Source organism: Branchiostoma belcheri, unplaced genomic scaffold, assembly GCF_001625305.1.
Source record: "Branchiostoma belcheri isolate BF01 breed outbred unplaced genomic scaffold, Haploidv18h27 scaffold7, whole genome shotgun sequence".
In the NCBI taxonomy this organism is placed as follows: domain Eukaryota; kingdom Metazoa; phylum Chordata; class Leptocardii; order Amphioxiformes; family Branchiostomatidae; genus Branchiostoma; species Branchiostoma belcheri.
The window spans coordinates 3,312,207-3,336,753 of NW_017804353.1; the positions used below are offsets into that span (position 1 = coordinate 3,312,207).

Genomic DNA, 24,547 nt, shown 5'->3' on the forward strand with positions numbered 1-24,547 from the left:
ACTATAGCCCCAATACTGTAGCAAGCATTTGGTATAGACTTCTTGCTTGTAACTTGCTTGCTGTTGCCTACATGTATAACCCTATCATGGCCTTTCTGTTAACACCATCATTTTTCATGTTTCTGTGTGAATGTCTCTTTTGCTTCTCTTCCTTCCTCCCCAACTCCCCGTCTCCTTCTTGCCTTACAGAGTAGCTCCCTTTCTGGCGAGGTTGGTCTGCCTGCTTATTTTTCTGTTCCTGCTTTTTTCTGTAATGTTGTAGTAGTCCTGCATATTCTTTTTCAGTGCCTGTTTTTTTTTTCTGCAATGTTGTTGGTCTTCCTGCTGATTATTTTCCTGTGCTTGTTTTTTCTGCAATGTTGTTTTCTCCGTGTAGCAATTAGGCTGTGTACAAGTACATGTACAGGGAGGGTTAGGTACAGGTCCGGACCTGGACCTAAACTAGTGTGATTATCTTTTGTCAGTGATACATGTGTAGGCACAATTCTTTTTGTGGTAAAATCTTTTTGAGATTTTACAAATTGTTGAAGTGAAAGCAGATTTCCACAGTGACATCTCACCCCCAGCACTGGTGCATGTTGTTTGCAGCCACAAACTAACTTTGATCCAACCATCTTTTGCCTGTGACTGTCTCTGATTTGCCACTGCTGACCTCTGACCTGTCCACTCTGACCTTTGCCCTACAGGGCACGATGCTGGAGTTGCCCCCAGATGAGGACACGCCAGAGAAGAGAGTTAATAAGATCTTCGCACAGATGGATAAGGTCCGTATCACTCCTTGCTCAATTTCTCGAGTTCGTAGTTGTGGTTCCTCAGTCTTTAGTCCCTGGTCTCCATCCTTTCCTAGCTCTAGTTTCCCTCACCTGAGAGCTAGTAGGAATAGGATGGATAGCACCTACTGTAGTTCTGCATATTCTTTGACAGCATGTGGAAAAGTTATTGAAAACTTCTTGAATTAATTAATATGTCTAATGTTACATGTACGCATATATATATTAAGTCTCAGTCTGCATTTGCATCTTGAAAAGTGATTTTTGTACTCAGCTGTGTTATTCTACTCTGTAGTGACTGTCAGTTGTTTGTACTTTTAATAAAAGTGTTTATATTCCTGTTCCCTGTTGCATTTAGATGTGATACATGTAGTATTACATGTATGTTTTCATGAATCTGATCCTTTTACTATATGGTCTTTTGTGTTAACTGATGTTGTTTTCTGTGTGATAATGTGCATTTCAGAATCTGTTATTTTCTTCTTTGCCAGCATTCTATCCCCAAAATAAACTAATTGAAAAATGAGTTCAAATTTTGGAATTTCTGCAATTTTTTTGTTGTCTTCTGATCAAAGTTTTTTTACTGTTTTCATGTTGTGTTTCTTTTATTAGAATTCTGTTTTGTTACCAAACTGTTCATCCTTCCCTTGATGTTTGACTGTATGTTGTATTCTTGTTTCTTGCTGTATCTGTTTATATTCTTTAAACCCCTTTGTTTAGATATTTCAGGTCAGAAAAAAGGTTCCTTCCATCTTTTTTCTCCATTCATTTGATCTGTTTTCCAACTTTCTCACAGGACTTTTTCTTATTTAACTTCTTACTTTTTCCAAAAAAGTTTTTTCTTTCATATTTACAGTTTTTCAAAGAGAGGTTCATCTAATAATCATGGTATTTAGAAAAAAGTGCACATCGCTCCATTTCTACTGAAATTGCTGTTTTAAATATGACCCAGAATGAAAAATCCTACTCACTAAACTTCTCATCACCTTTGCAACTTCAAAAGCTACTTCTTAACCCTCTCCTGTCACCAAACTTTCCTTGTCTAAAGCTGTGTGCTCTTGGTGTGTTCACTTTAAAACGTTCTCACATTTTCTTTTTTTCATTTCTTCACCTTTCTGTCTAGACTATGATATTGATTGTTAAAGGTTACACATTTCTCTAATATCTGTTTGCATCTAGATATTGCATATACATGTACCACAATGTCATGTATGATGCTTGTAAGCCATCTTTCACAGCATGGCATGCAAAATCCTAGTAAGATTTGTAAAAGGAGTTTGCAAACCATTTTTCTAATTTCTGTCATAATATAACCACAACTTTGAATTACAACGAGTACATGACATTTATTGTGCACGTCCCATTTTTTGGTCCTTGGGTGCATTTCTGGTGAATGTAACTTAGTAACATAAAGCCTGTATTTCACATGCAGCTAAACACTAACACCAGCGGTGTGCACGTTTTTGTTCAATCCTTCTCTTTCCTCCCACAGAACAAGGACGGCAAGCTCACCAAGGAGGAGTTCAGGGAGGGATCCAAGTGCGATCCCTGGATCGTCCAGGCCTTGTCGCTGGAGATCCCGCAGTGATCCCACGTTGTGCAACCATATCTTTAACCTGTACAGATCCTGTAATACGAGAGATGATGTTCATTTCTTTTTTTATCTAAAGAAATAGTACCCAGCTTTACGTGTATATTGTATTACAGAGAATTATATAAACCGCCTTTCAGTAGAGGTTTTAGCAAGAGGTTGGGAAATTGACCAATCGGAGGGCTCTAGGTTTATCACTTTCCCATCATGCAGTGGTACAGTGACCAATCAGCAAGCTGCAGGGTCTGTCACCTTCCCATCATGCAGTGGGATGGTGACCAATCAGAGCCTGTCACTTTCCCATCACAAAATGGTTGCTGACCAATGAGAAAGAGTCTATCAGTTTTCCATCATACAATGAGATGGCGACCAATGAGAAAGAGTCTTTCAGCTTCCCTTCTTGTGGTACAGTGACCAATCAGAAGGCTTCAGGGTCTGATGTGAACTTTGACCTGTAAACTTTTAGAACCTTTGCTTTCCAGAGAGAAAGGACAGATAGTTAAGCCCAAAGGAGTCTTTTATGCTTCATCATTATTATTAATTCATATCGTAACCAGTCAGAAAGCTCAATTATTGTAATGACAAACCATCTGCGAATTCTTGAACGTTGTTTGTTTCAGAATAAGGACGGAAAGTTGAGCCGTTCGGAGTTTATCTCTGGGTCGAAGAAGGACGCCTGGATTGTCCAGGCTCTGGCTATAGAAATGGAGCAATGATGTCTGTGTGTTCAAGTTTCCATTGTGAGAGCGTTACACATGGTATACTGGGATTCCCCTTTCAAGTCCTCGCTGTCATTCACAAACATGGCTGGTGCTGGAAAACCCCTTACAGACCCTTTGCCTCAGCAAAATTTACAACTTACAGTTATCACCTATTGAAATTTTTACAAGAAAAATCAGGCAATGAAATTTATACCAAAGTATAATACTGCCTCCTCACAACTAAATGCAATTGCCCAGTTTCATTTCAACAACATTCTTAAATATCATAACATAAATGTTTATCTGCTGATGACCCCCATAAAAGCTTTAATCCAAACACATTTCCAGCTATGTTTTACAATGATGACATGCAGGAACTGCCAGAGTGGACCCTTCCAACCACTGACACGTGTGGCTGGCATCACTAACTCGTTTGGCTGTGGTCAGCTCACCGCACTACCAACAACACAGTTGTGCATGTAAGGCTAGCTAGCCTGGTTGCTTAGGTTTTCATTTGATCTGATTGAATTACAGATAGGTTTGACTACCAGTAAGGCCCAATTTATTATCTCCATGGTTCTCAGTAGCCTACGTACCATCAGATTATTGTGGATTTTGCTCTGCTATGCTCGAAAAAATTATGAATTTTTTAACGTAGAGGAGCAAAATCCAGATGGTACCCAGGCTAGGTTCTCAGACATTTAAACTAAAAATCTAGCAAGAGAAGAGCTAGCATGAAAGCCTAGAAGTGGACAAAGATGTTGAATCTCAGGTTCCAAACTTTGCCCCTAGAATCTGTTTTTACGTTGCCATCTTTTACATCTACATTGTCATGTCAAGTACAAGTACCAAAAGGTTAAATTGGTTTAAGCATAGAGTATTTTCTAATTCCATGGTTTAAGCCTTATAGCCTTATTAGGGTAACAGCCAGGCTAGCTAGTAGGGTGCCCCACCCACCACATGCATGTCAAGACATGACTTAAGTGTTAAACACCCCAACCCCACTAGAGCTGGGAGCCTCTGTGCCGGCTTTAACCCAGCTGTGCTTCTGTCACCACTTGCTGGGCATGGCTCCAGTCTCCCAAACTCGTGCAAAAGGTTGCTGCTGTAGGGGCAGATACTTTTTATGAAGCAGAACTTAAAGGAAAATGAACTCTCGGTTCGGTGCAATTCAATTTCTTTTCAGCGCAAGCCCTCCTACTCTCTCTCCCACCCCAAACAACCCTTCGTTGTGGCCCTCCCACTACCCCCCTTCTTCTACCATGGCAAAAGTGGCCTTATTTGGTGTTGTACGTTGCGCGTAAAGAATTTGTGACGTCATATTCGCTATATGTGTAGACCGTAGTTGCAGCCACGTTTCTACATGTCTTTTCCATGTAACCTTCCAAAAAAAGCAACTGTACAATATGTCATTTTGGCAGCCTTTTCCATCGATTGGGGATGCAAATACATTGTCATGGCAAAAAAAAACAATTCCGGTTACTCTCTGATGATGGATTCTTACACCACAGACAGACATGGCTTCAAAAAATGTCTTTTTTTTCTTCTTCATCTTTTGACAAATGTGAACGAACGACTGTGATGCTTTTTGCAGGTTCGAATCACAGGGCAAATTGGCTGGGAAGGCTTGTAATTGTGCAACGATGCGGTAGAATCGATGTATTTACTGTGAATACCTGACATTGTAACAAAAAGAGAGAGAAAGAGTCCATGATCGTAGGGTATTGTAGCACATCAGCAGAACGTGCTGCACCTGTGCAAAACCCACATTTTCATGGTTTTTTGTTGGATGTTTCGTCAACGTTGCATCAGAATTTTCCCCGTTGTAGATGATATATTTTCCGACACACAATTTGAAAACTACAGACCGGATGTCATCCTGATATACACCAATATGACCTTAAACAAGACATTCTGCCTAAATGCTTTGCGCAATAAATTACGGGTTTTGCGCAGACGCAGTACGTTCCCCCGAAGTGCTGGGTATAGTTATAGTGTGCTGCCTGGGGCGCATGTGGACAGAACCTTAGATGGACGACTGAAAGGCCTGTTTCAGCATGATGACAATCGATGCACACCAAACTTAAGGATGCTCCACTGATTCACCTTTGGCATGATGGGGTCCCCTGGATACTGTACATCAAGTTACTTTTGCAGTGGTTTTATTTAGCAGTACAAGTCACTAGGCAATTTTTGTAGTGTTTAAGATCCGCAGTTGAAACAATTTTGTAGTTAATTCTTTGGAAATGCATACCGGTAGTTGCAGTCAAAAATTCACAGTGAAAAATGCAAGATTAAAACCACTGCGAAAGTTTCAAGATTTACAATTTTGAAAATCCTGAAAATGCACATCACCTGGGTGGATAGGCACTACTGTGACATCAGGCACCTCAAAAACAACAGGCACCTGAAAAATCAGATGCGAGCCATCCACCTGCCTTGCCAGGGCAGGTACCTGGCTCTAAGTCTGATTTTTACCAACTGCCTGGTTAGGGCAGGTGTTTCAGGTGTGGTTGTTTCAGGTGCAGTTGTTTCAGGTGCAGGCTGCTCCCACTGACCCTTTTCGTGTCTCTGTCCTCTGTCCTTCCACTGCAGAACAAGGATGGGCTGATTAGCAAGGAAGAGTTCAGAGATGGAGCAAAGAAGGACAAATGGATATGTTCGGCCCTGTCCCTGGACTTATAGCTGACAAGGATGTAAAAAAAACGTAGAAGTGTCAATATCCTGGTCTCGTGGGGGGCGGTAGAGCGTCTCTCATAGGGCTGCAGTGTACAATGGCCCCAACATGCAACCCTGTGTAACAAAATCTATGGCATTCAGTGTTGTCTTTCTGCAGGCGTGTCCTAGAAATTACCACAGGTTTAGAGGGTAGAGGCTTTCCTATCTCTGTTTTAGTCCAATATAGAGGGAGCGTAGGATACTACAGGAATGTGGCAACATTACTTAACCCTCTTCTTGCTGCATAACCCTACAACGAAGGCAGACTCAGTGCTGAAAGGCTACTGCAGCAGGAAGAAGGTTACTGGAAACATACATGTATGAGAACAGGGCAATCTTTTTCAAAGCGTGTCATGGCAACTTTTAGGATTCTATCGATTGAAGGAAGGAAAATTGGGAAGAATGTTGATAATTCGTATTCTGTAGCTACTCCTTAGTGTAATATGATCTGCGCACTTTGTAATAAGAGATTCTGCTTTGTAATAAGATACTCTGAAGTTATTCTGTGTGGATATGGGATGTTACGAACTGAGCATACGTGTAGAGTTACCTGCGAAATCTGTACCACGTTTCAACGCAGCCGTGTAATATAAAAAAGAGGTTTTTAGCTTTTCTTAATATATATAACTTGTCAAAGGAGGATTCTAGTCAGTGTATGCTCCTGAGAACGCTGTGAATTTGCAAAGAGAATTCTATTTGGTATGACTACTACGTAGTATTGTAACAGTTGAGTTTTCAAATGTAAAGCCACACCAAATTTATTTCATCAATTTCAGGTTGTATCCCAAATAAGCAATTGAAAGAGCAATGGCATTGTGTTTTCATTAAAACTAGTAAGTTCATGCAAGTCAGAAAGGCTTCTTGGACTAACGCAAAATGAGAGAATATGAAACTGTCGTAAAAAAATGCTTTCATGTGGTAAAACACCCCATCCCCTAAAAAAAAACAAATTTGTTTTGTTTGAAATTCTTATTTGGGATCTTCAAGAAGATGCTACTCATCAAAATGAATTTTGTGTTGCTTGATAAGATGAAGGAAGGCTATATTATATTTACTGTAGCTGTGTCTGAACACTGGAGTTGTTTGTGGTTTGCATGCCGACCCTGGAGAGTTTGAAACCGATTTGTGCATTTTCTTGGCTTGTGACACTCTTCTTCAGGGCACGTACATGTCAACTGTTGTCGTATCTTAGCCAGCAGCGCGGTCCAGTTTGAGTTTTTCTAGAGTTTTAGGTAGTCTAGACTTTACTGCAAAGACAAGGTGCATGCTCTTTGTGTTGTCCAGTACACCCATGCTGCTGACATGGTGCAATGTTACTTCCTATGCTTTTTTGGACCCTTCAAAACTCCTGAAATTGTTATGTCGGGAACCAACATACTAGTGTGTACCACAAGGATACCTCCTTGGCCCCCCTTACTGTTAAAAACTTAATTACATCTTAAATCAACCACCTGTTTTAGCAGCAATCTATTTCACTCCTTCATTTGTGTAAGCAGCAATTTTCTTGTCCATGACCCAGTGAACGTGTGTAGAGGTCAGGTGTCAAAGGTGATGTGTCAAATGTCACAGCAGTCATGTGCTCGCACCGCTGATTCTCTGTTCAAATGATCATAAGTGCAATTCTGGGGAAAATGGACGACAAGGGCAGAGAAAATGATGCAGCTAGACCTTTTGTTGTCTTCATTTGTTTTACAACAGACTGTTGACAGTTGACTGTAGTTGAATTCTGACCTAGCTTGTCTGTGCAACGTTGTGTACGTGTACTACTATCACAAGACTGTAACCAGAATGTACTGTTCTTTCTCCTGTCACGAGCTAGTGCAGGATGTGTCAGTACAATTCCTCATTTTTCATCCTAGTCAGTCAAAGTTTGTTAAACAAGAAGAAAGCAAAAGCTGCACATGTCCTACTCATTTGGCAAGATTTCGTCAGGACCTTTTTGTTTTGTCTTATCCCAATAACCAAGGAATTGTACTGGCAATCATTAAAACTTAGTCTAAAGAGTTGAGTTCAGTTGCTTTGAAAGTTTGCGAGGAGACAGACTTTGATGTAACAAAGTTGCCAGGTAACAAAAAAGACTTTCTGTCAGCATAGATAAGCTTAGAGGGGGGAAACCCTAGCAGCAATGTTAGACATTTGCATATCAGGTTTTCGTATAACGTTAGCATAGTGCAAGGGAGGTCTTGAAAAAAAAAAAGAAGAAATTTTATACAGATATTCTAGTCAGATATGAATGTGAGCATGTAGTCTAACTGCAGGAAGAGGCATAGTGGAATATAAACTTTAAAACGTACAACTGTTATATTATACATTATACAAGGGCTGGCAAGTATGTCGGCTGTGTTTTAAACGTACCAAAATTTGACTCGTGTTATTCTGGAGCTGCTATCATCCTGTTCTTTTGCTGTTTTCATGCCACTTTTGTGTGAGAAGTTTGTCTGTGTGTAACTGTCTTCCAGTGAGAGTTTACAGCACAATTTACAGTTTCAGTCATACCAAATAAGGCAAAATAGAACACCACAAGCTGCACCAATCAGAAGGCTGCTAAGACAGCAGGTGTGTTGGAAGAGACCCCTGTCAGCTGATGACAGAACTGCAGCTCAAAACTTTCTACTTGCATATTGAAGAGATATTATATCCACATACATGGTCTTCAGAAACATTAGATTACATTGAACCTGTGTCTAGAACTAGACTTAATCATGTGTGCTGTTTAACATTTGTGTTATACTACTACACATACAAGTTTGTTTCCCTGTTTTGGTTCTTTCTGGAAGACTGTGCACTCAGACAACTTCATGTTGGAATCTCCTGTTTTTGTACATAAAAACGTTCATGTTTAGTTGGTAGGGTACGAGGCGTTCGCGTCCTCCACTAGTGATGTTTTATTTATTGGAAATATTTATGCGTTTCTCCTGGATGTACGTTTTGTACGGTGTAAGAAGTTATCATCAGTCAACTTGCCTGTTCTAAATACATTTCAGTATAACGGAAAGTCTCAGCCTCGTTTTTTTTTTTAGTTATAAGACTCAACCGGTTTAGCTTACTGAACGGGGGTATGCATGGCCTTTTTCAAGAGCAGGACCAGGAGCTTTAATTCCACGTACAAGTAATTCGTTGCTGTCCCGCTCAAATTTAACATATCTGTGTGTGAGGAAAGAAAAATTGGTTGAAACAATGGCCGTTTACATTTAATGTCTTCGGTTGGAACAAAGTGATACAATACTACCATAGTGCAACGTTGCGACAACAGTAGTATATATATATATAGGGTAGCATACGGTAACCCCGGAACTGACATTGGAAATTCAATGCACCACGGTCAAAAGAACACGACCTTGGATTTATTTACCACAAACCTAGACAAGATGTGACACTTGGCCAAATATTATCCCACAAATCACTTCGGCACCGGCTATACGCGTCGGTCCCGTACAATACGGGGGTGCGGCCATTTAAGTGGTTTTATTACCTGGTCAAATTAACATTTCTGTCCTTCATTGTCTTGTTATCGGGGATCATTATTGTATACCCTAACCCTTCGAGTTAGTGAAAGCCCTATTTGCGGCAGAAGGGTGGTTCTTGGTCTAGTGACACTGGGGGAAGCGGCCTGACGGTGAAACGAACTGGTACATTCATGTGAACCAACGTCAGTACCAGATATACCAGGCTAATTTGGCCGAATATGACGCTTACATTCCCGTCGTGGGTGAAGGAAGCAGAACACACTGACAGTGTATGTATATATATATATATATATATATATATATATATATATATATATATATAGATAGATAGATAGATAGATAGATAGATAGATAGATAGATAGATAGATAGATAGATAGATAGATAGATAGATATAGATATATAGAGAAGGTCCGATGCTTTAAGATTTAAAGTAGAGTGCTCAAGCAAGCTACAATAATTAAGTATGTTTGGTTTCCTGGTACAACCTACAAAATATGTGACAATCGGCTAAAATTTGTTATCTCGTTCCCCTGTAACTCCCTATCATATATGGCGCTATGCGGAGGTCATGTGAACTGAAGCCAACACACAGTACTGGGTGGGGGCCCGCAAGCCCTTTTCCGTAAAGCGTAATTGGCCGTTTTAATTCTATATATGTAGAGCGTAGACGGACCGCTCTAATATTTTTGCGTAGAGCGTATTCGGCGTTTTAATTCTACGTAATGCGTTGTAGCCACTTGGAATTTATCGTAAAGCGTAATCGAGAGGTTTCCGAATTCAGCGTAGAGCGTTGTCGGGACCCCCTATTGCAGGCCCTCCTGGGTGGTAACAGGATCCAGACGGTTTACAAAATATACATAGAAACCTAAGGACTGTTACAATGATGTAATCCATATTTAAAATGATCACTGTCGTCTTTGGGAGTAGTCTTGACTTGTACAACGTCACACTGCTATGTTTTTAAGATGTTTAAAGCATGTTTGCCATACACAGACCATACAGATGCTTTTGGTTGTTGATCTTAGCCAAAACAAGCGCCATAGAAGCAAACAACAACAATGACGTAAGTGGGAAGTACCGTCTATTCTGGTCAAAGTACATGCGGAAAGTCCCAGCGCAGAAACAGTCCGTTAGGGGTAAAACTGTCGTATTCGTGCTGCAGGCATCAGTGTCCTGATATCCGGTATACATCCAGGTACGTGCACGATGTTGTACTAGCAGTGTATTAATTTCAGGTTAGTCAGCCCTAAGATAAAGTGGGATCCACCTGATTCTCTTGTTTAATAGATTGCCCTCATGGCAATGCTTCGTTGGTACATATTTTATGTTTTCCTCTTGTATTGACGATCTTCCAGCGTATACACTGGTACGTTCGCCATGTTGATAGGGTACATTATCTAACGATTCTAAGGTATAATCAGTTGTTCTCAATTCTCTTGTTTATTGCTTATTGCACCGCGTTCATGTAATGCTATGTTTTGTTTGTCTTAGTTTCAACAACTTGCAAGCTTGAGAAGAAAACTGATTTCTGTGACCACTACCACATGGTGTTTTTTTTTTATTTTTATGGTGGGCGGAGGCCCATGATTTAGGACATGTGTATATATCAGAGTTGTACACCAATAATTTCTGTTACTGACAGGACGATCCTGTCAGTAGTGCAAAACTTTCTGTTACTGACAGGACGATCCTGTCAATAGCCACAGGCTTATTGTATACTCCAACCGTTTGAGTTAGTGAAAACCCTATTTGCGGCAGAACGGCGGGGGCGGGGGGGTCTTGGTCTAGTGGCACTGGGGAAAGCGGCCTGGCGGTGAAACGAACTGGTGCATTCATGTGAACCAACGTCAGTACCAGATATACCAGACAAATTTGGCCGAATATGACGCTTACTAATTACCGTCGTGGTTGAAGGAAGCAGAACACAGTATATAGCAAATTACATGGTTAAGGAACCCAAAGTGAGAGGGTCCGACGCTTTAAGATTTAAAGTAGGGTGCTCAAGCAAGCTACAACAATTAAATATGTTTGGTTTACGGCTCAAATTTGTTGTCTCGTTCCCCTGTAAGTCCCTATTTTATATGCCGCTATGCGGAGGTCATGTGAACTGAAGCCAACACACAGTACTGGGTGGTAACAGGATCCAGACGGTTTACAAAATATACATAGAAAGCTGAGGACTGTTACAATGATGTAATCCATATTTAAAACTAGAGTCCCACGATCTCATACCTTCGCCAAATGATGTTAATCTTTATGACTGACAAAGCTGATTCCTCCGGATTATGCAAATAGCATCCTCATTTGCATAAATTATATCAGTTGATCATATTCTCCATCAAAAGACAGTTTTATCTTAATAAAGTAAGCCATTCCATCATTTCCTCATAAATTATGCAAATGAGGTCCTTATTTGAATAAGTTATGTTTAATGATGTTCAGCTTCACTTAACTTTTAAATACCCCAAGTATAAAGTTCCAGGCAGTAACCATTATGGAATTATACCATTTTCTCAATAATTATGCAAATTAAGTGTTAATTTACATAATCAATATCTGCCTGTGTTTCTCTCGTACTCAATTTCACATGTCACAAGCTTGAATAGTCCTATAATGTAATGCAGCTGATTTATAGAATTTCCTCATTAATTATGCAAATTACATCCAGATTTGCATAATTGTTGCATAATTATGTCAAGTGTCACATAAGCTACCTACATACCAAAAATCATGAAGATCAGTCCACCGGTTCTTGAATTATCCTCTTTTGAATATTTTCAAAGAAATGTCCCTGTAGTTCCTGAGCAAGCCGCTAGGGGGCCCAAACTTGCGTCACTTCTTCCCGAGCCGAAGGCCTACCTACCATTAAAATTTCGTCACCCCAGCTTGTCCAGATCATGAGATATCAAAACCGGAAGTTCAGCTGCAGTACCATTAGAAGCCGCTAGGGGGCCCAAAATCTAATCATTTTGAGGTCTCATCAAGACCTACCCACCTACCAAATATGAAGTCAATCCATTTAAGCCTTCTCAAGTTATCGTGTTTACACACACACACACACACACATACACGAACGCCTCTGAAAACATAACCTTCTTGGCGAAGGTAATGATCACTGTCGTCTTTGGGAGTAGTCTTGACTTGTACAACGTCACACTGCTATGTTTTTAAGATGTTTAAAACATGTTTGCCATACACAGACCATACAGATGCTTTTGGTTGTTGATCTTAGCCAAAACAAGCGCCATAGAAGCAAACAACAACAATGACGTAAGTGGGAAGTACCGTCTATTCTGGTCAAAGTACATGCGGAAAGTCCCAGCGCAGAAACAGTCCGTTAGGGGTAAAACTGTCGTATTCGTGCTGCAGGCATCAGTGTCCTGATATCCGGTATACATCCAGGTACGTGCACGATGTTGTACTAGCAGTGTATTAATTTCAGGTTAGTCAGCCCTAAGATAAAGTGGGATCCACCTGATTCTCTTGTTTAATAGATTGCCCTCATGGCAATGCTTCGTTGGTACATATTTTATGTTTTCCTCTTGTATTGACGATCTTCCAGCGTATACACTGGTACGTTCGCCATGTTGATAGGGTACATTATCTAACGATTCTAAGGTATAATCAGTTGTTCTCAATTCTCTTGTTTATTGCTTATTGCACCGCGTTCATGTAATGCTATGTTTTGTTTGTCTTAGTTTCAACAACTTGCAAGCTTGAGAAGAAAACTGATTTCTGTGACCATTACCACATGGTGTTTTTTTTTAATTTTTATGGTGGGCGGAGGTCCATGATTTATGCCCCCGTCACATTGTCGACGAGCTTCGGCCGTATTTGTCAATCGCCGAAAGATCGGCCGATTTTGAGATCGACCGACGATCGCGCGTATTTTTGCCTTGAAAATCGTCGCCGTCACATTGTGCGAGGCTCGGGCGATCGCTTGGCAATACATCTATGATAATGAAGTCCCTGTGACATGGCACGCAGAAGAAGCAAGGCCGTACGTGTGTATCCACCAAAAATGAATAGTTTAACCAATTTTTATGTTTGACCTGTCGTTATATTTTTTAAGCAAAGTAATGGAGCGGACTGGCAGAATAAAATAGAAATACAAACAGGAATTCTGTGAAGGATCCAACTCAAATACTACCACAAGAGCCACAAATTTACACTACCGCCTGTTAACACAACGACCACCTTTTTAACCAAACAGGAGTCGGCCGAAGCTCGCTCGACACACGGGAGTACGTCGCTCGAGTTACGGTCGACGATCTATCGATGCTCGCACGATCTATAGACCATTCAACCAAAACGTACAAGACGACATAATGATTATCATTATATCAAAATCTTTTTATACACGGATACCTGATCAAAGCTAATAAGATATATTGTTCTAAAACTTTGCCTGTACTAGTACTTCTGTCTAAAATAGTATGAATCTTCCTGTAAACAAGCCATTCAATGTCAACAAAGTAGACAGAGGTAAAAAGACCCATGCAATATAAACTTCAACTAGTAAGTAATATCTATCACATGACGTTCTTTTGGGCACCCTAAGAAAAAAGTCAACCTCATTCCAGGATGAACAAGTGTAAACGTCAAGTTATTATACATTCATCTGAAATAAGGCCACACACCTCCTAAAGGGACAAGAGTAAAGAATTTTATGTGCGTTCAATCAGTTGAGGTCAAAATCGAGGCATTTGGCCTTATATAGTTAAAACCTCGTCATCTTTTTAAAGTGGTTTTGTTTATTAACGAATGGTGATTTAACAAAAGGACAAAAAGGACGATTTTTTCTATTTTTATCCTTTCTCGTAAACATAACTTTAACAACCAACGGGACGTTGCTCCTGCAAATTTTACACAGTATACTGTCAATGCAATCTGAAATAAATGTCACAGGTGCTGAATAAATAATAACTTCACAGGAGCTCGACCGAGGCTCGTAGAACCTTCGTCCGACACTGGCACGAAGATCGCTCGAAGCACGCACGATTTTAAAAACGTTGCGCAAGTCGGGCGAGGTACGGAAGAGGGTCTCCCGAATATTTCGCGAAGCTCGCGCGAGGGTCGACCGTATTCAGCGACCATCGCCCGATTTTTGAAGACAAAGAACGGCCGACACTCGTGGGATGTACGCCCGAATATCGGTCGACTCTCGGCCGTACAGGGGCGAGTTACAGGCGAGCTACGCGCGAGCTGGAAACGAGCTCTGCGACCTCAAAAATCGCCGGCGACTAGTCGCTGATGTTAACAACACGTTTCGCGTGTCAGCGAGCTTCGGCCGACTCCAAAAAATCGCCGGCGATCCCGAAAATTCGCGCGATGCTCGACGGAACATCGGGCGTACTACGGCCGTAATGTCGTTTAGAGGTCGCCAACTAGTCGGCCGATCGATTTACGCGCAATGTGACGGGGGTATAAGAACACGTTTCGCGTGCAGCGAGCTTCGGCCGACTCCAAAAAATCGCCGGCGACCCCGAAAATTCGCGCGATGCTCGACGGAACATCGGGCGTACTACAGCCGTAAATGTCGTTTAGAGCTCGCCGACTAGTCGGGCGATCGATTTACGCGCAATGTGACGGGGGCATTAGGACATGTGTATATATATCAGAGTTGTACACCAATACTTTCTGTTACTGACAGGACGATCCTGTCAATAGCCACAGGCTTATTGTATACTCCAACCCTTTGAGTTAGTGAAAGCCCTATTTGCGGCAGGAGTGGCGGGGGGGGGGGGGTCTTGGTCTACTGGAGGAAGCGGCCTGACTGTGAAACGAACTGGTACATTCATGTGAACCAACGTCAGTACCAGATATACCAGGCAAATTTGGCCCATATGACGCTTAACAAATCTTGACAAGGATAACTGTCGTCTTTACGGGTAGTCTTGACTTCTTCCAGTTATATGTTCTGTTCTTTTCATACAGCTGCGCTTGGTTGTTGATCTTTGGCATCATGGCAAACAAACAGGTGGAAGCAAACAACAACTATGACGTTAGTCAAAGTACCGTGTATTCTGGGCACAGCGATTCATACACGGAAAGTCCTGACGACATTTAGCACACATCCAAGTACATGAGCGTGGGCGATGTTTTGCTAGCAGCTTACAGTATTTTACAGCAATGAGGTTTAAAAGGGAGGTTTCTTCTCCTTCACACTGACACTGCCTTTATCTTCTAGAACCCGGGTGTGCCTTACTCGAGAGAGTCAGAAACAAAATGGAGAATCCTTTCAAGGACCTTCTTGGTTTCCTGGAAAAAATGGTCGCTTTAAGGAAGTCCAAAGAGGATTTGTCCAAAAGTCATAAACCACGAGCCGACCAGAGCAAAGCAAATAGGTATACAAATTACTTGTCTTTTTTGCAAAGTTCTACAAAACGAAGGGTTCCTTCCTTTTTTTTTTGGGGGGGGGGGGGGGGGTGATACCACCCATACATCTTTTGTTTAGCTATAGGATATAAATATAATGTTTTCTTTTTTTTTCAATCCTGTCGACAGACTATACGCTGAACTCCTCCTTGAGGGAAACTCGGCACTGCAGAATGAGGATCTTGATGGAGCAGAAGAACACTTTGCGTCTGCGCTTAAACATGTGCATGGTAAGTCAATATTTTTAGAACCTCTCAGGTACTTGTGGTTTTTCACATTGACAAAAGACAGCGTGGGCTCTGCTGAGGCAGAAACAAGTTGTTCAGGAACAGCATACCATAATAAAAGTAGAGTCCCACGATCTCATACCTTCGCCAAATGATGTTAATCTTTATGATAGATTATTATAGATTATAGATTCTTTAACCTGATTATGCAAATAGGAAACAGTGATTATGCAAACAGTGTCTGCTCAGTTCCAATCAAGGACAAGCAAGGTAAACTACTTACAAATGAGAAGGAACAAGCAGAAAGATGGGCCCAACATTTCGAAGAGGTGTTAACCAGACCTGAGCCTGATCAACCAGCTGATCCCACTCCGTCTGATGATATTCCCGTCAATACCGACCCCCCCCCCCAGCCATGAAGAAGTAGAAACGGCAATTAAAGCCATGAAGAACAGAAAGGCCACAGGAATTGATGCCATACAAGCTGAACTGCTGAAGGCAGACTGTGCGACAGCCACACTCTTACTCACAGACCTTTTTGCCAAAATATGGGAACATGAAGTTATCCCCCAAGACTGGGGGAAAGGACTCATCTTTAAGATCCCCAAGAGAGGTGTGCTAAGCAACTGTGATGATTGGCGGGAAATAACATTGTCCATCCCTAGCAAGGTGTTCTGTAGAATCCTCCTCAAAAGGATTGACAGTGCCCTAGACACCAAGTTGAGAGAAGAACAAGCAGGTTTTCGTAAAGGTCGTGGTTGCTCAGACCAGATCTTTGCTCTCGGGAACATCATTGAATGGAACTCCCCTCTGCTGATAAACTTTATGGACTTTCAAAAGGTCTTCAACAGTGTACATAGGGAGAGCCTGTGGAAGATACTAAGAGCCTATGGGATTCCACACAAGATAGTTTTCATGACCATGATAGGGAAATTCTACGAACACTTTGAATGCAGTGTCATCACGTAAAGGAGTTTGTCCAAACCTTTAAATTTCTACGTAAAATCTGGTGTAAGACAGGGCTGCATCCTCTCCCCTATCCTGTTTCTTATAACTATTGACTGGGTAATGAGAGAAACCACGTCAGACCGTCCCCGTGGCATCAAATGGACGTCGAACACTTACCTCGAGGACCTCGACTTTGCCGACGATCTTGCCGTCGTTTCATCTGTTCGCAAATCACTCCAGGAAAAGACGGACCGCTTAAGCGACCGTGGCAAAAGCACAGGCTTGTACATTAACAAGAAGAAAACACAAGTAATGTACATCAACACCTTGGCAAACCCTCCCATCAAAATAGACAGGGAGGCACTGGAAGGTGTAGGCGTTTTTACTTACCTGGGAAGTGTTATGAGTGCTACAGATGGTTCACAAAAGGACATTAAAACCCGCCTGGACAAAGCAGGAGGTTCTTTTAGCCGCTTACTAACCATTTGGAAGTTGAAGCAGTATAGCCTCACGACCAAGATCAGACTTTACAACAGCAATTATAATGTGAAATCCGTCCTTCTGCATGGCTCTGAGAGTTGGAGAATGACGAAGACGGACATGAGGACGATCAACACATTTCACAACAGTTGTCTACGTAAGACCTGCAACGTCTTCTGGCCAAACAAGATCTCCAATGCCGAACTTTACAACAGAACTGGCTGTAGGAAACTCACCACCGAGATCACTGGCAGAAGACTCAAGTGGCTATGGCATGTACTGAGGATGCCAGACAACAGGATCCCCAAAGTCGCCCTTATAGCTGGAGGCCAGAAGGAAAGAGGAAAAGAGGCAGACCAAAGACCACATGGAGGAGAACGGTGTCGGACGACCTGGCGGCCATGAGTCTGACCTGGAGAAGTGTCAACAACATGGCGCAGGACAGACCCAGATGGAGGAAGAAAGTCATGGCCTTATGTCTCACATGGGACGAAGAGGATAAGTAAGTAAGTAAGTAAGTATGCAAATAGGACCCTCATTTCCATGAATTATATCAGTTGATCATATTCCCCACCAAAAGACTTATCTTACAAAAATGCCATTCTAGCATTTCCTCATATATTATGCAAATAAGGTCCTTATTATTTGAATAAGTTATGTTTAATGATGTTAACCTTCACTTAACTTTCAAATACCCTAGGTATGAAATTCAAGGCAGTTACCATTGCTTAATTACAACATTTTCTCATTAATTATGCAAATTAAGTCAATTTACATAATCAACATCTGCCTGTGTTTCTCTATTTCTCAATTACATATGCCACAAGCTTGATTAGTCCTATCATGTAATATAACTGATTTATAGAATTTCCTCATACATTATGCACATTACACCCATATTTACTTTATTTGCATAATTGCCACATAATTATGTCAAGAATCACTTAAACTACCAACATACCAAAAATCATGACGATCCGTCAATCGGTTCTTGAGTTATCCTCTTTTGAATATTATTAAACAAATGCCCCGGCAGTTCCAGAGCAAGCCGCTAGCTAGGAGGCCAAAACCTACGTGGCTTCTTTCCCAGCACAAGAGCTACCTACCATCCAAATTCTATGACCATAGCATGTCTAAGTCAAGAGATATCAAAACCGGAAGTTCAGCTGCAGTACCATAAGAAGATGCTAGCAATTTTCTAACAATTTCTAACAAAATCTAACAATTTTCAGGTCTCATCAAGATCTACCCAGCTACCAAATATCAAGTCAATCTATTTAATTCTTTTCAAGTTATCGTGTTTACAGACACACACACACACACACACACACACACACACACACACACACACACGAACGCCTCTGAAAACATTACCTTCTTGGCAAAGGTAAAAATAATACTTTTAAGAAGAGGACAACGTCTTTTCCTCACTACATTTCAGCAAACCTAAACCTTGCTATACCTGCATTTGGAATCGAATCTAGCGGATATATCGATATCTTTGCTCTCTTGCAGACCCGGATTCACCCCGGCTTCAAGAGGAGGAGGAGTGTCTGCGCAAGCTCGGGACCGTGTACGTCAGACGAGGCGAACAGACAAAAGACGGGCAGGACTTCGCTAAAGCCACGGCGCTCTACAACGCCGCTCTGGCCAGGAACGGCGGCAAGCAGCTTCTCATCGACTCCATCAAGGAAGCCGAGCGGCTGTTTCTGTACCACACCGTGGGGATCGACTGTAAACCAGCGCCCTACGAGACCGACATCCAACACAAGAATCGGCTGGAAGAGTACAGAACTGAAGTCAAAGTCCGCCTAGACACGATCCACAAGGAGCACAACCCGTACCGGTATGAGGAAGACGATCCGTTAGTCAAAGAAGTGGAGAAGAAGCGAGCAGAATCGGTCAGGGACTTGTTAAAGGACATATCAGAACAAAGAAAGGACTTAATCAAAGATCTTGTAGAAGAATGTATCGAGACAATCGGACGGCCGCCATGTCGGTACGCTATGGTAGGTTTGGGCTCACAGGCTACAGAACTGGTTACTCCGTACTCCGATCTGGAGTTTGCCATCCTGATAGAGGAGGACAAGGACACTCAGAAGAACAAAGAGTACTTTCTCAACCTCACCTGTTACCTGTACTTAAAAATCATCAACCTGGGAGAGACCATCCTCCCAGCAGTGGCGATAAAGTCCCTCAACGACTTCCATTCAGAAGACCCGGCTGACAGCTGGTTCTACGACTCTGTCACTCCTCGCGGCTTCGCGTTTGACGGGGCCATGCCATGGGCGAGCAAAACGCCGTTCGGTAGAGAGAAGACGAGAACCAAGCCCGCCGTGAGCCTGATACAAACGCCTGCAGGCATGGCTGAGTTCCAGCGACATGACATCGCCCTCGCTCATGGCTACCACCTGTCCAGCATACTGAGGTACGTCTCCTATCTGACTGGGGATCAGACACTGGTGGACGACTACATGGCAAGAGTCATTCAAGAGCTGAACACCTTGGACAAGAACGGTGAGGCTCCAGTTGCGGGCGAGTTGGCATGGTTTTCTATACATCAGACCCCGCTAGAGCACAAGGATATGGAACCCACCGACAGGCTACTGGACGTCAAGAAAAAAATATACCGTTTCCAGACTGTTGCAGTTATGAATCTAGGTCTTCTAGGGGGCGTGTATGCGACAAGCGTCTGGGACACCATTGAGGAAATGGAAGACGCAGGTGTCGTCACTAAAGAAAACGCCCATCACCTGCTGGTGCTGGTCAGCATTTCCGGTGAGCTGAGACTACGGACGTACCTGGAGCTCGGGGGCCAGAAGGAAAACTTTTCCGGTCTTTTGGGAGTGCAGAAACAACAGGACCACAGCGGCGATACACAGCAGGAAGAAGGTGGCGAAGCACTCCTCAAATCAGTGTTCCACGTGCCGGATCAGAAAATGCTGTTAAGGTACCACTACACAGCTATTCCACTTAAGACATACTTCCTTAATGGATTAAAAATTGGCTGTTCTGCTGAGTTCATCGCAACCTTACCAGAACGCAGGGCTTTCTATGATGCCTCTCCCAGGGTTAAGGCAGCCATATGTATAAAGCTTTTGCAGTTCACGGAAGTGTTATCACACACAGAGGAGGCCTTGAAAGCGTTGGAGGATGGGAAAGATGCTGGGCCATGGATATACGGTCCGACGAGGAGTCTTGATTTAAAGGCATCCCTCCTGGGCCAGCGAGCTGAGAGTTACAGCCGGCTGGGTGACCACAGAAAGGCCATCAGCTGCTGGGAAGAACAGCTAAAGATCCAGCAGCAGTTACATAGGCCTGGTTCATCGCACGAAGAGATGTTCATCACGTATAGCCACATTGCGATGGCCTGCGCAGAGCTGTTTATTGCTGGCCATTCTGTGTACTTGGAAAAGCTAGTCACGTGCGCAAAACAGATGAACTTGTTATTGAACAAGGATATTGATGCTGAACATGCGAATCCAGATCATGAGTTAAAAACGACATTATTATCGACGCATTACAGTATGCTAAATAAAATAGAACTTATGGTTGGTAACCCTACTGTACAGCCAACTATTGATCTTGTGACGGCCAACAATCTTGTGAGCAACGGTGAAGAAGCACTTGTACTGAATATAGCAAATATCTTTAATAGAGGAAGTTCCTTTCCCCTACATATTGCTAAATCGCGTCAGGCCCTAGTACGATTATGCACTATGGTACAATGTGATTACACTAAAGCCATCACATATACAAATGAATGGTTGAAAATGATGAAGATCGCATATGGCCAAGACACAGCACATCCTGACATCGTTGCAGCACTTACAGACGCCGGTGATAGTTTGTGTGGCCGGGATGATCATGTCATTGCGGTACGCTTCTACGAAGAGGCCCTAGAAATGAACACAGTTGTCTATAGGACCGGTACGCCACATCCTGATACAGCTAACATACTCACCAAGCTTGGATCAGCATGTCGCAAGGCAGGTGAATACACGGAGTCCGTCGGATATTACGAGCGGGCGCTGGAAATGAAGAAGACCATGCACGGGCAGGATGCGGCGCACCCTTCCATTGCTGCAACCCTCCGTCATCTCGCGACAGTTTATGGGGACCTCGGGGACCACACCAAAGCTATTCAGCTCAACGAGGAAGCCTTAAACATGTTAAAGGTCATCGAAGGGGGGAACAAACCACCTGGAGGAGACGGAGTGAGTCATCCCGACATTGCAAATGTTCTTCATGATCTGGCATACCTGTGGTCCAATGTAGGTGATAACGAGAAAGCTCTTGACTTCTATGAGCAGGAATTGAAGATGAATCAAGAGCTCTACGGCCAGACCACCCCTCATTATGATACCGCCAAAGCGCTCGAAAATATGGGGACATGTTTGGAAAAATCGGGTGATAACTTCAAAGCAATAAGTGTTTATGAACAAGCACTGAGCATGCTGGAAGAGGTTCTTGAAAAGAGTAAGGAACATCCCGACATGGCCTGGTTGCTAAGCAACCTTGGATCAGCATGTCGCAAAGCAGGAGGATACAAGAAATCCCTCCGCTACTACGACCGGACACTGGAAGTCTATAAGACAATACACGGGCAGGATGCGGTGCACCCTTCCATTGCCGAGTCCCTCAGTCACCTCGCGACAGGTTACAAATACCTCGGGAACTACACAAAAGCTGTTCAGCTCTACGAGGAGGCGTTAAACATGTTTAAAGTCATCCACGGCGGGAACGAAGAACACGGAGGACATGAACCGCGTCACCCCGAAATTGCGTGTGTCCTTAATAACCTGGGATTCCTCTGGCTTACTGTCGGTGATAACGAGAAAGCCCGTGCTTTTTTTGAACAGTCTTTAAAGATGTTCCAAGAGTTCTACGGCCCGACCACCCCAAATCACATTACCGCCATATCGCTTGGTAATATGGGGGGAGTTTTGCAAAAATTAGGGGATTACCTCAAGGCAATCAGTTTCTACGAAGAAGCACTGACGATGTTGGAAGAGGTTTTCGGCAAGAATACAGAGCTTCCACACATTGCTTGCTTGCTAGGCGGCCTTGGATCAGCATGGAGCAAGACGGGAGAATACACGAAGTCCCTACAATACTGCGAGAGAGCGATGGGAATGATAGAAAACCTTCACGGCCAGGATGCGGCTTACCCTATCATTGCTGAAACCCTCCGTAACATCGCGACAGTTTATGAAGACTTCGGTGACCACACAAAAGCTATCCAGCTCTACCAGGATGCACTAGACAGGGTGCAAACCGTCCAAGGCGAGAACAAAACACATCCAGATATTCTGAAGCTGCTCAAAAACCTTGAGACAGTTTACACCAAAGCTGGAGATCAAGAAAGGGCCAGCAGCTACCGCGACCAGGCTCGTGCCCTGGAGAAAGCTACCAAGGAAGAAGAAACTCCACATCTTGAGGACACCGAGTCAACAGACCACAAGGAGTAGCAAACTTTTACATTCCTGTGGCTCTACTGTATTCATACATGTATAACTACGGACATACAAACAAATAAACAGACAAACGCACCGAAAAATCCGCCTCAGTAGCTACCGCGACCAGGCTCGTACTCTGACGAAAGCTACCGAGGAAGAAGAAACTGTACACGAGGACACAGATATAACGGACCATAATGAGAAGTGAACTTTGAAATCACATGAACAGGAATCATTCATGTTTGGAGATGAGATGAACACCAAAGAGTACACACTGAGTCATCACGCGTGCTCTGAGGATACACTGCTCTTATTCTGCTGTACTTATCAATTGATGAATGCTGGTTACATGTAGATCAGAGTCGTTTATACTGGATGTCAAATGATGTTCTAAATAGTTCTGATACATAGTCTATGCCAGATGTGTTATGCTATCTTCATTTCTATTATAACAGTTATAGATATGGAAATGAAATGAACACCAAACATCTACAGTGTGCCATGAGTCATTATAAGCTTTTATATATTCCCAGTTATGTTGTATTATTGCACCATTCATCATCTCTAGTGTGCAGAAGGGCAACAAGTTTTTGCATAAACTGTTTTGGAAAGACTTGACTGTGCAGTCATGTAATCTGGGAATTATACAATGCTTACAATTTATCACTGGTAATTTAGAGTCATTTCAACTTGTAAATGTACAATTAGGTTGTAAATGTTGTTTATAAAGTTATACTACATGTACATACATACTCATTTTGTCATTTTGTCATGACATGTAGATACTTCAGTTTTAGTATATTGTTACTAAGTTTTAGTATATTGTTTTTTACACGAAATGTTATAATTGATGTAGTAAACAAAACAGTACTGTTGGTGCAAGGGAGGCTCAAAAGTTCTAGAATCATTTTACCTTTCAAAAAACAGTCACTGATTGAAGAATATTCTACAAACTAGAATCATTTAAATTTATATCTGTTCAGTAAGATTCTAGAGAATAAGAGCATCACATTCCGTCAACTAAAAAACAAAACTTGACACCACCTGAACAATTAATTCCAGTAATTTATTTGAAGAAAATACCATCTCCAACAACAAGAGTGCTGAGAACTATTAATTCACTGTTCCATAAATCACTTCCATCTACAACTTCCCCCTGAAACTTCTAGTTTGGAACAATAACCATGGCAGCATTTTCCTTACCTTGCATGTCCGTTTCCTGTATATTAGAGATACAGACGATTCATGTAATGAGGTGCTAAAAATGTGTTATTCAATCAGCACCAGAACAAAGTTACTAAGACCCTGTTCATACCAGACTTATATTTAGCGGTTTCAACCGGTTTTTCAAAAACCGGTTTTTATTTAACCTGGTGTGAACGCAAATTAACCGGTTTTTTAGGGGTTTAAATCCGATTTTGAAAAACCACCTCGGGAGGTGGTTTTTGAGGGGTTTTTGTGGGGTTTTTCCACCGGAAAAACCTGGTCTGAACGCTAAGGGTTTATTGAACCGGTTTTTTGCGTCATAATTCCGGGGTCACGGGGTCAGCATCCTGGCCGTGTGCGACCTGCAAGCTTTTTTGAGCGCGTTGTTTTGACCAACTTGAGTTCGTTTCCACTGTTTTTCCACGGTTTTTCTTCATTTTGCGATGGAATCAGCAAACGCAACCTGGTCGGCGAACGGGACGCTCCTGATACTTAGGTTGGAAGAGCAGGAGTCGCCAAATTCGAAAAAGCTAGGGGGGGGGGAGGGCTCTACCGAAACAAAAATGTTGGAGGAGGCTGATTTCTTGAAGATAAAGGATC

General features: G+C 42.4%; 2 protein-coding genes across 17 annotated transcripts in view; both read left to right on the forward strand.

The window, feature by feature from the left end:
- LOC109484603 (neuronal calcium sensor 1-like) overlaps positions 1–6,704 on the forward strand; it is a 35,330-nt gene extending 28,626 nt beyond the window's left edge. For 5 of the 16 annotated variants that reach the window (XM_019787935.1, XM_019787945.1, XM_019787940.1 and 2 more), the window contains 2 exons: positions 687–764; positions 2,263–4,784. In XM_019787935.1, the coding sequence (XP_019643494.1) occupies positions 687–764; positions 2,263–2,358 (174 nt within the window). In that variant the 3' untranslated portion in view covers positions 2,359–4,784. Of the gene's footprint in view, positions 1–189; positions 211–686; positions 765–2,262; positions 4,785–5,657 lie in introns of those variants that run through there. The other 11 variants (XM_019787936.1, XM_019787934.1, XM_019787938.1 and 8 more) reach the window with 6 other exon arrangements.
- Positions 6,705–15,515: 8,811 nt separating this feature from the next.
- On the forward strand, positions 15,516–23,377 carry LOC109484494. Its single transcript, XM_019787774.1, has 3 exons — positions 15,516–15,596; positions 15,757–15,857; positions 18,798–23,377. The coding sequence occupies exons 1-3, from the start codon at positions 15,520–15,522 to the stop codon at positions 22,751–22,753; spliced, it is 4,134 nt and encodes a 1,377-aa protein (XP_019643333.1). The 5' UTR covers positions 15,516–15,519; the 3' UTR covers positions 22,754–23,377.
- Positions 23,378–24,547: the final 1,170 nt, after the last annotated feature.

What these genes read in the sequence shown, in the direction of transcription:
- LOC109484494 (XM_019787774.1), top strand. Translation starts at nt 15,520, where the DNA reads ATGGTCGCTTTAAGGAAGTCCAAAGAGGATTTGTCCAAAAGTCATAAA. An exon ending in GACCAGAGCAAAGCAAATAG is followed by an intron (nt 15,597 to 15,756) that starts GTATACAAATTA and finishes TCCTGTCGACAG; the next exon opens with ACTATACGCTGAACTCCTCC. An exon ending in TGCGCTTAAACATGTGCATG is followed by an intron (nt 15,858 to 18,797) that starts GTAAGTCAATAT and finishes GCTCTCTTGCAG; the next exon opens with ACCCGGATTCACCCCGGCTT.